At 35.0% G+C, this 14,953-nt stretch overlaps 2 protein-coding genes across 2 annotated transcripts in view; both read right to left on the bottom strand.

The window, feature by feature from the left end:
* LOC113824431 (uncharacterized) overlaps nt 1-10,619 on the bottom strand; it is a 45,743-nt gene extending 35,124 nt beyond the window's left edge. Inside the window, exons 1-10 of the mRNA XM_027377173.2 lie at nt 10,380-10,619; nt 9,937-10,138; nt 9,059-9,228; nt 8,439-8,550; nt 7,643-7,742; nt 6,523-6,677; nt 4,582-4,737; nt 3,536-3,623; nt 2,388-2,468; nt 731-912 (exon numbers count right to left, since the gene is read on the bottom strand). Coding sequence (XP_027232974.2) covers nt 731-912; nt 2,388-2,468; nt 3,536-3,623; nt 4,582-4,737; nt 6,523-6,677; nt 7,643-7,742; nt 8,439-8,550; nt 9,059-9,228; nt 9,937-10,138; nt 10,380-10,396 — 1,263 coding nt within the window. The 5' untranslated portion in view covers nt 10,397-10,619. The remainder of the gene's footprint in view (nt 1-730; nt 913-2,387; nt 2,469-3,535; nt 3,624-4,581; nt 4,738-6,522; nt 6,678-7,642; nt 7,743-8,438; nt 8,551-9,058; nt 9,229-9,936; nt 10,139-10,379) is intronic.
* Nucleotides 10,620-14,125: 3,506 nt separating this feature from the next.
* Nucleotides 14,126-14,953, bottom strand: part of LOC113824426 (uncharacterized) — a 34,432-nt gene continuing 33,604 nt past the window's right edge. Inside the window, exon 24 of the mRNA XM_070119252.1 lies at nt 14,126-14,811. Within this exon, the coding sequence (XP_069975353.1) occupies nt 14,657-14,811 (155 nt within the window). The 3' untranslated portion in view covers nt 14,126-14,656. The remainder of the gene's footprint in view (nt 14,812-14,953) is intronic.

Raw genomic sequence — 14,953 nt, 5'->3', positions numbered from 1 at the left:
TATCTTAAACCTGTTACGTAATTATCTATTTAATATCGAAATAATATTTCAGAACAGTGAGGGATATATTCACATACAATACTAAAATAAAGAAATATTGATATATTGAAAGCAGTTCAGAAAAAAAATCCAGAAAATAACTTAAAAAACAGTCATGAAAATATTTAAGCTTGAATAAACAATTACAAACATCTTTACGTGCCCCGAAAAGTTTAAAAATCTCTAATATCTCACCGTAAAGAATTATTTTCAGATAATATGCTAATACAGAAGTAAATAAAGATGTATAAATAATAAAACAATAAATGAAAAATGAAGAAAGGGAAATATTTTAAATTTACCATAACGAAATCATACTTATAAACAGTTGAAACAAATCAGACACTTCAACATTAGATAAATGAATATTCAAAATAAAAAATAAAAACTTTAATCCGAAACAATTAAAATATATAGACATACCAAATACTAATAAATAAATAGATGTGTACAAATAAAATTGTCTCACCTTAAAAAAAAAGAAGAAAATCCAAAACAATAACCTTACAAAAATAAATATAAACTCTGACCAATCCCCTCTCACCGTAACAAAATAATACTCCAAAACAGGTAATACTAATAAATAAATAAATATGTACAAATAAAATTCTCACCTCTAAAAAAAAAAAAGAAAAAAAATCAAAACAATAACCTTACAAAAATAAACAAAATCTGACCAATCCCTTCTCACCGTAACAAAATAATACTCCAAAACAGCTTTCGGGAAATTCTGAAAGCCTCCCGTGGCAGGGTCTGGCAGGTCACTCCTCGTCGACGTCCACAGATCGGCCACAGACCCTCGCGTGTCCCGCTGGCCCACGAAGGCGAAGGAGTCGTCCAGGTGAAACAGCTGATTGGGGCCCAGCATGACGTCTGTTTGGGTGGGTTCGTAAGAGAAATGAAAAAAATGTCTTAATTAACACCACAACTATTAATAATTGATGATGAATATGTTTTACAGTACTGAAGTACACTATAAAAAGTTAATTTATTAAGGGAGACTGAGTACATTAAGTTATATTATCTTGGATCTTTTTTTAAGGTTGAGTGAGTATATGGAATTAGAATAAAATTGAATTTTTGAAAGACTGAGTACATTTAGATCATTTAGGTTAAATGATGGAAGATTACTGTGTTCTCTCGTTCGAGTGAAACAGCTGATTAGGGCCCAGCATGGTGTTAATTTAGGCGAGTTAGTTAAAGAAGGAAATAGGCTTTATTATTAGTTAAATATCAAATTATTATTTCGATTATATATAGGTAGACTGAGTACATTAAGTTAGATTATTTTGGGGGTTTTGGTTAGATTAAGGAAATTTATTATGGATTTTTCTTCGAGTGAGTCAACTGATTGAGACCAAGTATTATTATTATTATTATTATTATTATTATTATTATTATTATTATTATTATTATTATTATTATTATTATTATTATTATTATTATTATTATCATATTAGGGTAGATTAACGTGGAGTCTTGGCTATAAAGTCGTATATTTTTGTTCGAATGAAACAGCTCATTCAGATTCAACTCGTGTGGCTGTTGCATTAGATAAACGTAAGGAAAGACTGTTAAGTATATAAGACATCTTGTGGCTTTAGGAATAAGTTAAGCGTAGATTAAGAAAGGCTACTGATGATTGTTTTTATCCAGGTGAAACAGTTAATCCTTGTCTAATTGGACGTCTGCATCCTTAAATATGGATGGTGCGTAAAATAAACATAAGAGAAAACTAGAAAAGACTACCGTGATCTGAACGACAAATCAATGTTATGGACGAACAGAAAATATATACATAAATATAAACGGGGAATAAGCATACTGAGAAAATAGCAAAAATTAACGTAATAAGTAGGCTGCATAAACGAATAAAATAAATAAAGTGTTCAAATGCAAATAAACATTAGGCAAGATTGACCCCCTCCCCCCCGAAAAAAACAAAAACATTATGGACAAGAGAAAATACAAATAAAAGATAAATAAACAAATAAATGAATTAAATAAAAATATAAAGTTTTGGATAATGAAATAGTAAAAGACAATTAAATATCTATATAAACAACAAAAGCATTATGGACAAAAGGAAATACAAATAAAAAATAAATAAACAAATAAATGAATTAAATAAAAATATAAAGTTTTGGATAATGAAATAGTAAAAAAAAACAATTTCATATCTACGTCCGAAAAAATACAATCGATCTATGAATTAATTCGAATATCTACAAAACCAACACTAACCTTACTCGACCTTAAACAAAGAACAGTATAGACATAAAAGACATCGAAAAGCAATACAAAATAACATCTTAAATCCCCCAAAATATTTTCCAACTAAAACTTACTCATATTTGAATCGTAGGATATTGCAGGTATCCATGTCCTTTTGCAGTTGCCACTTACGCGGTCGATCACGTACTGTACACCTGATAAAGGGGTGGATTGTCCTTAATTGGGTTAGCCCATTTGGTGATTAGATATTAGATATGGAAATTATCATTGGTGTTATTAGAGAAGGAATCTTGGTAATTAGATATTATATATGACTATTGTCCTTGTACTTATTAGGGAAGGCCTATTTGCTAATTAGATATTAGATACTATTTATGATTATTGTCCTTGTTCTTAATTATGAAGGCCTAATTGGTGATTAGATAATAGATATGGCTATGATCATTGTTCTTATTAGGGAAGGAATTTTTGGTGATTAAGATCTTGGATATGGCTATCATTCTTATCCTTTACTAGGAAGGCCTATTTTGTGATTAGATATTGGATATGGCTATAATCATTATAATGGCAACGGCAATAATTATCATTATAAGAATGGTAATGGTGGTAACAAAGATGTTACTTACATCGATTACAATGGAAAGGCTTATTTAATTAGATATTAATAGTGATGGTGATGATGACTCCAACCACAATAGTATTAATAATAATCATAAGAATGATAACGGTGCTACTAGATACAACTGTTTCATTGGAAAAGTATATTTATGATAATGATAATAATCATAATAAAAACAACAGCAACAATTATTATTGTAATAAGAATAAAAATGGTGATGATAATGTCATTATTTGATAGGTCTATTTAATTGGATTGGCTTATGCAATGATAATATGATGATGGTGATGATAACGATTATGACAGCGACAATTGCAACAAGTATAAGAATTACAATAATAGTATTGGTGTTACAACTAGTACTGCAAATACTGCTAATAGATAAAACACCATATGTGACTTACAAATTAAACTCCAAATCTAAAACCTGAATTAATATCTTATCTCCTCATCACATGAACATAGTAGGAAATTATATAAATGAGAATGAATAATTCTACTGAGCAAGATAAGTACTGGCCGTGTTTCTATCGTATCTTCATCAAAAATATAAAATGCGTCAGATAAATCTCTTTTACTGTCAAGTTATTCGTTCTCATTCATACTTCCTTTTTTATTCCTCGGTACAATATCTGATCTCACCTGTATTGAAATCGTGAATGATCTTCAACCTGTTCGTGGAGTATGGATAGTCAAGCCGACTCAGGGATAAGACCTCGCTGTAAGTCACCTGAATTATAGAAAACGGGAAACCGGATTTAAAAACATAACTGTAAAAGGAAATGGGAAATTGGATTGGGAAAATATATTGTCAAAGAAAATGGGAAATTTAAAAGTAGCTTGTTGCAAAGAAAACGGGTTTCTTAGGCAAGGGAGGGAAGACATTATTCACAGTGATCTTTGTTTTGATAATAGGGAGGAAGAGAGGGTGAGGAGAGAACATTCACTAAAATAGGCGAATGCATGTCCGCTAGACTAATAAATGATGATTTAAGCACGCACGCACGCACGCCCACACACACACATACATATTCACATATTTATTTACTAATAACTGTATGCACTTTGAACACGAATAAAACGCTTTTCTATGCAATGCAACCCTCGCTTGTCCAATAATGATAAGCCAAGTTCAGTGTCGACCTTGGTGTAAAATGTTGCATCTCTGCCTCATATATCGCACATTTTTGTTTTATTCTTCGTTTTATCAGCACATCATACTGAGTATTCGTGCATCAGATACGTTACATTTTTTTTCTCATGAAAACCTTTCTATCCGTTTTACAGTTACATTGTTAGTAATAACAGTTATTCTTGGATTAAGGACAAAAGTACAGGAGCATCCCTATTGCAATAACAAAAAAGGTAAGAAATATAATAAGAAAAATGAAAAGAAAATCTAATATATCAAAGGAAAATTGTTATTTGGAAAAAAATCCGCAATGTTATCCTACACATCAAATGATTATAGTAATAGATACATAGATAGAAAGATAGATAGACAGGTAGACAGACAGGCAGATAGTTAATAGATAGATAGGTAGGTAAGCAGACAGGCAGATAGTTAATAGATAGATAGGTAGGTAAGCAGACAGACAAACAGATACATAAATAGACAAATAAATAGATAGAGAAACGAATGAATAAATAACTACAAATAGACAACAACAAAAGACCTATAACAAAACCTGAATTCTCTGAAGGGACTGGGACCCGAGGTTGACCCCATCGATCTGCGGGTTGCCGACGACCTCCTGGGAAAAGGTGAAGTGGTGTGGCACCCTCGGCACGTGACCTCCGCCCGCCACGCCCACTAGACCCTCGCACGACTCGCCTCGGGGGGTCTGCGAAGAGGTGGTTGTATTTATATATATAGATTTGTGATGTTTGTGGGTATGTTTTGATGTTGTACCCATTATGATTGTTATTATCTGTGTGTGTAGGGGGTTTCGGTGTGTGTGTGTTTGTGTGTGTGTGTGTGTGTGTGTGTGTGTGTGTGTGTGTGTGTGTGTGTGTGTGTGTGTGTGTGTGTGTGTGTGTGTGTGTGTGTGTGTGTGTGTGTGTGTGTGTGTGTGTGTGTGTGTGTGTGTGTGTGTGTGTGTGTGTGTGTGTGTGCGTGCGTGCGTGTTGTGATGTGCTATACTGTGCTGTGTATGTTGTTTGTGTTGTATGTTGTGTAGTATTTGAATGTGTATATTAGGGTGTATGCAAGCGCACATCTTGAAAAGAACAATAGAATTTTCAAAAAATAAACTGAAAAAAGAAAATGAGTATACAAACAGAACAAATGTTCTGAGATTTTTCTTTTGATATATCTATTAATGATTTAATGTACAGTTTATGGTGTCAATATCTATCAGAGAACCTCAATAAATTCATGTGGTAAACTGTAATTTATGCACATGATAAAATCTACATATCAATTGCCACCACATGCGTTATATCATTAGCCAAAAGCAAGAATTATTTTTATCATTATTATCAATATCATCATTATTATTATCATTACTGACATTATTGCTGATATGATTATTGTTATTCTCATTATTTTCATTATCATTATCATTATTATTATTATTGGTATTATTATTATATCTACTACTACTGTTATTACTATTGCAATTACTATTATTAATATTATTTCTATCATTATTATTAATATTATCATTATTGGTATTATCATTATTACCATTGCTATTACTATTAATGATATCATATCTATCATTAATATTATCATGATCATTATTGGTATTAAAATTATTAACATAATATCTATTATTATCATATACTACAATTATTAATAAATACTACTATTATCATTATCTTCATTATTATCATTGTTATTATTACTATTATTATCCTTATTATTATAGTTGTATTATTACTATAACTATTTTATTTTTTCAGTATCATTATTACTATCATCATTATTATTACCATTATTATTAATGTTATTAATCTCAATATAATTATCACTCCTATATCATTATTACCATCATTATATAATATTGTTATTGTTATCATTATCGTCATCATTATTATCATTTTCACCATCATGATCATTATCCTTATTATCTTTATTATAATTATCATCTTTTTTCATTAATACTCCTCAACCAGTGTCTATATTTTTAAGATTAATATCAAATCAAATTCCATGTGATTCACCAAGAAATAGAAAAAAAAAAAATGAATTGATAATAACAATAACAATGATCATAATAAAAATAATGATGATTGTAACGGTAATTACAATGATGGTTATGATAATAATAAAAAGAATCCACAATAAAATAATTACACACACCACATCACCCCAAGTCAGCGGATTCCTTCACTACAAATTAAACCATGAGAGAGAGAGGGAGGGAGAGAGCGAGAGAGCGAGAGAGCGAGAAAGCGAGAGAGAGAGGACGAGAGAGCGAGAGAGCGAGAAAGCAAGAGAGAGAGAAAGAGAGAACGAGAGAGCGAGAACGAGAGACACAAAAAGGAAGAAATACAATACAAAACAAAACGAAAAAAACACACCTACACCCACATCAACACCTCCCCCCCTCCCCCCACCCCCACCCTCCCCTCTTACATCCTCCTACCCACCCACCCCCACCCCCACCCCCCTACCCACGTACCTCAGTCAGCGTCGGGTCTTTCACGAAAGGCACAAAACTCTGCACATTGTACTGGATCCGCTCCGACTCGTCCATGAACTGTACCTCGATTTGCACAGGCAGTCTGTCGCCGCCTATGCTGAAGAAGGGAGTCTCTGGCATCTCCCATGGCTTCTCTGTGGTTGGAAGGAAGTGATGGTGATGATGGTAGTGGAGGTGAGTAAATGATGGTGATGATGATGGTGGTGAGTAAATGGTGATGGTGGTTGGAAGGAAATGGTGGTGAGTAAGTGATGATGGTAGTGGAGGTGAGTAAATGATGGTGATGGTGAGTAGATGATGATGGTAGTAAGTGATGATGGTTTGGAGGTAAGTGATGGTGGTGGTGGTGAGTAAATGATGGTGGTGGTGGTGAGTAAATAATGATGATGATGATGGTGGTGAGTGAATGATGATGGTGGCGGAGGTGGGGAATAAATGATGTTTGTGGTGGTGAGTAAGTGATGGTGATGGTGGTGAGTGAATGATGATGATGGTGGAGGTGAGGTGAGTAAATGATGGTGATGATGATGGTGGTGAGTAAATGATGGTGGTGGTGGTGAATAAATGATGATTGCTGTGGTTAGCAGATGATGGTAAGTGATGGTGTCGATGGTGGTGAGTAAATGATGGTGATGATGGTGGCGGTGAGTAAATAATATTTATGATGATGGTGATGGTGATGTGAGTGATATGGATATTTATTGATAATGTGATGATCATGATGGTGGTGATGGGAATAAGGGTGGGGTAATGGTGGTAAAGTCATAATGACGATAATGGTGATGGTTGTGAGAGTAAGAATTGTAATGAAAATGGCAATATGATAAAAATGATGATGGTGATGGTAATAGTGATGATATAATAATAATAATTACATAAATGTGACACTATTACAACTACTAGTAATAATATTAATGATAATGATCATAATAATAATAATAAATAATAATAATAATACTAATAACAATAGCAATGACAACTGCCAAAATGAAAATGATATAATAATATAATACTGATACTACTAATAATAATGTAAAGGGCATATCTCTCTCTCTCACACACAAAATATAATTTAACTTCTCTTCTACCCATTACTTACGTGAAAAATAATAATATATCATGACTGACTGCTGACCTTCGCAAGCCAACCAGCGTTCACACATCACTCCATTTATTTCTCTGTGACCGCCGAGATATCTCTGTCAATGCATGTTATAAAAATAGAAAGGTGTTATAACTTCAACTCAAGGTCCGTGAATTGTAGCTTTGGAGTTCTGATTTTTTTATTTATTGAGTTGTAACTATAATCTTGGGCTGTAACTTTGGGATCCATTTTAGTTTAAAATCTTTGGGTTGTAAGTATGGTATCTTGGGTTGTAGTTTTGGTATCCTGGATTTTTGTTTACATTTACTGGGTTGTAACTAGAGTATCATGGATTACAACTTACAGACAAACAATTAGACAGGAATACAGACAGACAGACAGATAGGAATGCAGACAGATAGACAGGAATACAGACAGATAGACAGGAATACAGACAGACAGGCATACAGACAGACAATTAGACAGGAATACAGACAGACAGACGGACAAACAGACAGACAATTAGACAGGAATACAGACAGACAGTCGGACAAATAGACAGATAGACAGGAATACAGACAGACGGACAAACAGACAGGCATACAGACAATTAGACAGGAATACAGACAGACGGACAAACAGACAGACAGGAATACAGACAGACGGACAAACAGACAGACAGGAATACAGACAGACGGACAAACAGACAGACAGGAATACAGACAGACGGACAAACAGACAGACAGGAATACAGACAGACGGACAAACAGACAGACAATTAGACAGGAATACAGACAGACAGACAGAGCACCTTGTTGATGAAATGAGCTCTCCGGATGAGAGCGGAAGGCCCGTAGAGCATGGCGCCGTGGGTCGGGTCTGGATCCCACCAACCCCAGGGATTAAATGGCGGAACATCGGTCCTGTAATATTTTGGCCGGAGACCAAATCACTTTATTTAGACCTCAGCGATAAGGAGGTAAATGAATAAGGGAGAAATAATATAGACAAATAAAGAAGTATGTAAATAAGTGAGGAAATAAATATATGAACATGTTAAACAGCATTAATTATGATTTGCGAGTAGTTAGGTATCGCTTTTCAGCAGTAGTAAATAGGTCCTAATTAATGTTGATAATGTGGACTATTAGTCATCAAAATAGTTATTAACAGGCATTCACAACTATCAGGACATTGCTGTGATCATGATCACTAATGTGGCCTAAACATCTCGATAATCAATAATTTGTGACCAAATCATCATTATCACAAGTGTGAACTCATGATAATTTGAAATTAACTCAACATTATGATATTGAATTAGAACTAATTGTCATAACCATAATTTAATGTCGTCGACTGATGACTTACTACATTCACCGTCAGACAATGTTTTAGACCAATCATACAAAGTGACATCCGGTACGATACCCCGTTTGCCTGCACTGGCCGTCCTGTTCTTCTACCATCATGCCAGATGAAGGATAATAGTAGTAGGTGGTCTCGGTACCGTTTCGACGCAGGTACACCGCACCGTTGTCTGTAACTTCCCCGTCGAACTCCCAACGCTCCCTGACCTCTTCCACGTAATAAGTAATTTTCTGTATGGAGTGTCGATGGAGGTGTAAGTGCAATGGTGTAGATGGCATAAAATATGAATGATAAAACAGTCTACTGTGTTGGGGAAGAGGGAGTATAAAAAAAAAAAAAAAATCACTACACAATACAGAAATATATGTATTAGATATGGGCGATTATGTGTAAAGCAGTAATTCATATTATATAGAAAATTCTGCTCTTTTTGGTGTGTGATACTATGTATATATGGCATAGAATATGAGAGGCAAAAGAGTCTACCAGGTTGAGAAAAAATAAGTATAGAGTATGTAAACGCAGACAGAATATTAATAGCAATACACACTACTGCTTCGAGAAAATTGTGAGGTGAGAAACTACACAAAAAAGAAATGTTGGTATTTAATAAGTATATTTATGTGTAAAAGATGGATGAATGCAGCAAAGTATTTTATATAAAAAATTCCAATACCGCTCTATCCATTTTGCATCTGTATATATAACACAGAATATTAATGACAAAACAATCTACTGTCTTGAGAAATTTTGAAAAATATTACACAATAAAATATATACATTAACATGTGCAGGACGCCATAAGGTATTACCAGAGAATGGCATAGAATCCGTGTCTCTAAGGGAATTTAGAGAAGCGCATTAGCATTCGCGTTTGGGCCAAGGAGGGACATTTCTCGAACGGGAACGGGGTCGGAGCAGGACGGCCGCCCACCTACCTTCTTCATCATGGTCATCTCGAGGGTGAGCGTAAAAGAGCCTTGGAGAATCTCGACGAAATCTGGCGCGGGGTGGTCAGCGTTCTCGGCGTCGGAGATGTTGGCGCACTTGGGGAAAGCCTCGCTGACGAAGGACGAGGCTTCCTGCTGACGCTGCCCGGCCATCGCCTGAGTCGCCGTCAGCGTCAGCAGCATCAGCAGGCTGCACATTTGGATGTTGTTATTTACTTTGACGAAGTGAAACGTTTATTTTTTCTATTCTTTATAAGAACCAACGTGTTCATATTTGGTTTCTTTCATGATTCGTGCATTAAAACTACTATATCACATTCAGTGAATAAGAAAGCATTTTATTTTCACTTATTGCCTTTTATCAACATATAACCAACACAACAAACGTTCATGACAACATTCAATAAAATAAGATAATAACTAAACTATACCTTCCAATGAAATTCATTTCCTCCCTAATCTTCAGAAGCCTCACTTCCGGAGAATAAAAATCTCGAACCTCCAATACATATATTTATCACACCAACTCGTACACGAAACTGCCAATCCCGCTAATGTGTCAGAATCATTTCCATCACCACTGATATGAGTCATATGATTGCTTCACTCGACCAACACTGTTTACTGATACATATAAAGGCACTACTCCAGGAAGACCCTCTCTGTGTGTCTGTACTTTACTGATATCGTTTTGTTTATCTTGATGGGGCGTTTCTCTGATTGCGGTGCGTAGGTCGTGACGTCATAATAGGCTGTTCCATTGTTCCTCTCTCGTTCGACTGTTCTGATGCTTATTCATGGGAGGTTATTAGTTGTAATGTTCTTTGGGTAGACGTTCGTGTATGGTCGCACATTTGAAGCTGATATTTGTCACTTATCGTTATTACGAGTATTTATTGGCATATGATGCGGACGAACTAAATTATTTGTGGAGAGGGAAGGAACTCAATAAATAATTATAGCACTCGTTATTTATTAAAATGATTACCATTTACTATTTACATTTTACATGAACATTACTATTTACTATGTGCATTTCCTTACTATGACTATCTTGATATCAGGAGTTACTTGTCAATACTATCAGAATATTGCATAAGCATGAATACCTATCTCACATTTGACCTCTTGTAACCCCTGGCGACTATAACACAATCCAAAGCTCACGTGGTTGCTGAGGTGACTTAATATGTTTAATGGTACGACCTCAATAATATGGGTAAACAAAGAGCACCATGGGTATAGGACCATATGATAAGAAAGTGATGAGTTGTGTTGAGGCGAAACGCAAACAGAGGGGAAACTGCCAGCGCTTGTGAGTTCAATATGTTGTTTATCTATCTACTTGTCTGTTTATCTAGTAGTCTATCTGTGTATCTGGCTACTTACCAATCTGTCTACTAATTTGTGTCTATTGCATGTCTGGGAATGCGTGTATGTGGATTATAATAATCCACTCAGGATATTACAGAACCCGTATTTAATACTTATTCATATTTTCAAGGTATTACATCTTGCACGCTCATTCTACCGTCTATAGCATGGCTGTCACTCACTCGAGCACAATCATTAATGTTATGGACACTCTCGCTTCCCAGATTCGATAGCCTTTAACTCCAATGAACTAGACAGATGTATGCCACAAGGTTCATATATTCCTCGAATCTTATTCTTTCATGTTTATTACTTATTAAATATTCCACAAATTTTATTCTTTTGCTCTTTACGTATCTATCATAAATTCCTCAAATCTCGTTATTTGATGTTTATTACTTATTTATTATATATTCCACAATTTTTATTTTCCGCTGTTTACATACTTGTCTATGATATATTCCTCAAACCCTATTCTTTGATGGTTCTTGTTTATTATATATTCCACAGATTTTATATTTTGATGTTTACTTATCACATATGCCTCAAATCTTATTCTTTAATATTTATTAGTTATTTATTATATAGTCCACATATTTCATTTTTTGCTATTTACGTATCTATCATATATTCCTCAAATATTATTCTTTGGGGTATATTATTGAATTTATCAACTGTAAGTCATCGAACAGCGACAAATTATCACAAGGGTGTCCTATTCTTTCGATTAAAAAAACATATTTATATCATATTAACAAAAGCGAATAAAACTAATTTATTTTCCTATGTTTTTCCCAATGTCTTAATATTGATTGATATACAATTTTGCTGCGTGTCGAGAAAGACAACTATATATATTGCAAGATATATGGTGGTGACTTTGTTTCGTTTGGGGAAATATGAAATTATATTTGGTTTCCAAGCTCTGAATGTATCAAGGATCAACTGCTCCCTCTACGTCTACGTAAGTAAACATATACAGTTCATTTGCCTGACTGAAACTTTGGAAAATCTTTAATACATTGTATATGCTTACCTGAAGTTACGAAGCACATTTGCATATCATTCGCGTTTTCAAAACTTTGAGACGCTTTGGTACATCTCATTCCCGTGTCTGAAACTTCGAAACACGTTAATAGTGTTCTTTCGTGTATCTGAAGCTTCGAAGCACATCAGCATATTAATCGCGTGTTCAAAACTGAAGCTTCGAAACACGTTAATAGTGTTCTTTCGTGTATTTGAAGCTTCGAAGCACGTAAGCATATTATTCGCGTGTTCAAAATTTCGAGACACTATGGTACAGCTTATCTAAAACTTCGAAACATTGTAATATTGACATGTTATACATCCCTGTACCCAAAATTCGAAATGTACTCTAGGGAACTTTATACAGTGACTACAGTTGCCTCGAAATACAACTCAAATTACATAATATGGCCTGCTTCTGTGACATTTTGCATGAGTACCCACCCCTTAGGTTTGCCATTACAGTACAAATACCGTTTAGTCAAATACGATTGCTACTATGGCGATGGTGCCATAACTTGACATGAAATAAGAAAGGGACAAACGAACTTGAGAAGGCAGTTGTATATTTACCTAATACCCGCTTCGTAAATTTGTAATTCTGTTCATGTCAATATCTAGTCAAGACCGTTTGATTATTTGTTCATGTTACATCCGTTTCCCTCATTTTCTTCACGAGCTGTCAGATCTTCTCTCCGTGTTGGTCAGATATCACGCTTGCACAGGTTCCATATCGCGAATGATGTTTTATCTCAGTGGTTATCAACCTTTTTTGAGATCACTGCTTTCAGATGGTATTTCCAAGTACTCATGGTGCACTGCTCTTCATATTAAAATCTTTCTCTGTGCCTCTCTCTCTCTCTCTGCAATACTTTCTGTCTCTGCCTCTCTCTCTCTCTCTGCAATACTTCTCTGTCTCTGTCTCTGTCTCTCTATCTCTGCAATACTTTCTCTCTCTCTCTCTGTCTGACCTGTATCCCCGTTTTTCTTTTTTTCTCCTTCCCTTCCTTATTTCTCTCACATTCTTCCCGCCCCCTCTCTCCTATATCTCCGTTTTTCTCGTTTTCACCCTCCCTCCCATATTTCTCACAAATTCCCCCACCTCTCTCTCCATTTCTTCTTTTCTCCATCCCCACTTCCTCTCTCCCTCACTTTCTCCATCTCTACCCCCCCCTCTTATACGCATCTTTCTCTCTTGTATCATATATTATTCACATAAATCTGCTCAGTAAAATAAAACTAAGTTGTCTGAAATGATTTATTGAATAATATTCAGCATTTAGTTTTAAGATTTTCTCAGTCCAGGTCAAAATTCCATCTCGAACACCCTATAGTCACGTGATGCTTGGTTTGGCTTAGCGGCGTTTCGAAGCTTCAACTATAGCACTACTTCATGTCATGAACCAGTTTATTATTATTATTATTATTTTTTAAATGATATTTGGGAGAAAATACTTAGTTGAGAGATTTGTTATCTCTATGATTATACGTGTAACTTTACACACAAATATACACATGCACATAGAGTCTATGTGAATATGTGTGCACACACTTCTTTGGATGCATGTGTATGTGTGTACGTGTGTATGTTTGTGTGTGTATGTGTGTGTACATGTCTATTGATATGTGTACACGTGTATGTGTATGTGTTTGTGTTAGTGCTTGTGCATTTATTCATATACATAATTCAAATCGCGTTACAGATCTTTTATCTTGGCACATATGTTATGCGTACAAAGAATAGTCTACACACACCAGTGGTATAAGAGATAAACGCTTTCAATGGAATTTACTTTATTACAGAGTATAATACAAATTAAAACATTTATTCTTGACATTATAAAATTATTACACAGCCATTGCTCTGAAATAAGATCTTGCATGCATGGAAACATAAATCATATCTGATCTATAAAAGAAACAGTTCTATCTCAACAATTCTAGATTCTTCAGTCCCTCCTGAAAGACATTTATCATCACATTCATGAAACAAAACAAAATTATGATTTGAAAATTTACACAGCACATGCAGGACAATATAGCATGCGATATCATGTACCTGTTTTCATTATAATAAAAATACATTTTACAGTCTGAAATAGAGAGAGAGAGAGAGAGAGAGAGAGAGAGAGAGAGAGAGAGAGAGAGAGAGAGAGCGAGAGAGAGAGATCAAGGTAAAAAAAAGAAAAAAAAAACAAGACCACGAAACAAAAGAAAAAAATAAAAGAAAAAGACATTCAAAAAGAGAAGAAAACTAATCAAAACCATCAAAACTACCCAACTACCGAACTGCCCCCCTAGCGAGCCCCTAACTACTGCTCTCGCCCGACTTGAGGTTGACGAAGCTGATGGAGAAGTCCTTGGGCACTGACGTGGGCTTGGCGTAGGTCATCCCGAAGAGGAAGGCGACGGCGACGAGGATACCGAGGAAGATCATGCCGAAGGCCAACCCGGTCATGTCGCCTGCAATAACGAGGTTGGTTGGTTGGTGTCGTCCGTAATAACGAGGTTGGTTTATTGTGAGGGGGTTATTGTCGGTCGTAATAACGAGGTTGGTTTATTGGTGTGAGGGGGTTCTTGTCGGTCGTAATAACGAAGTTGGTTT

This window comes from Penaeus vannamei, chromosome 43 (assembly GCF_042767895.1).
Source record: "Penaeus vannamei isolate JL-2024 chromosome 43, ASM4276789v1, whole genome shotgun sequence".
NCBI lineage: Eukaryota > Metazoa > Arthropoda > Malacostraca > Decapoda > Penaeidae > Penaeus > Penaeus vannamei.
Note: the sequence above shows the minus strand (reverse complement) of the source record. Positions and strands in the feature narration are given on the sequence as shown.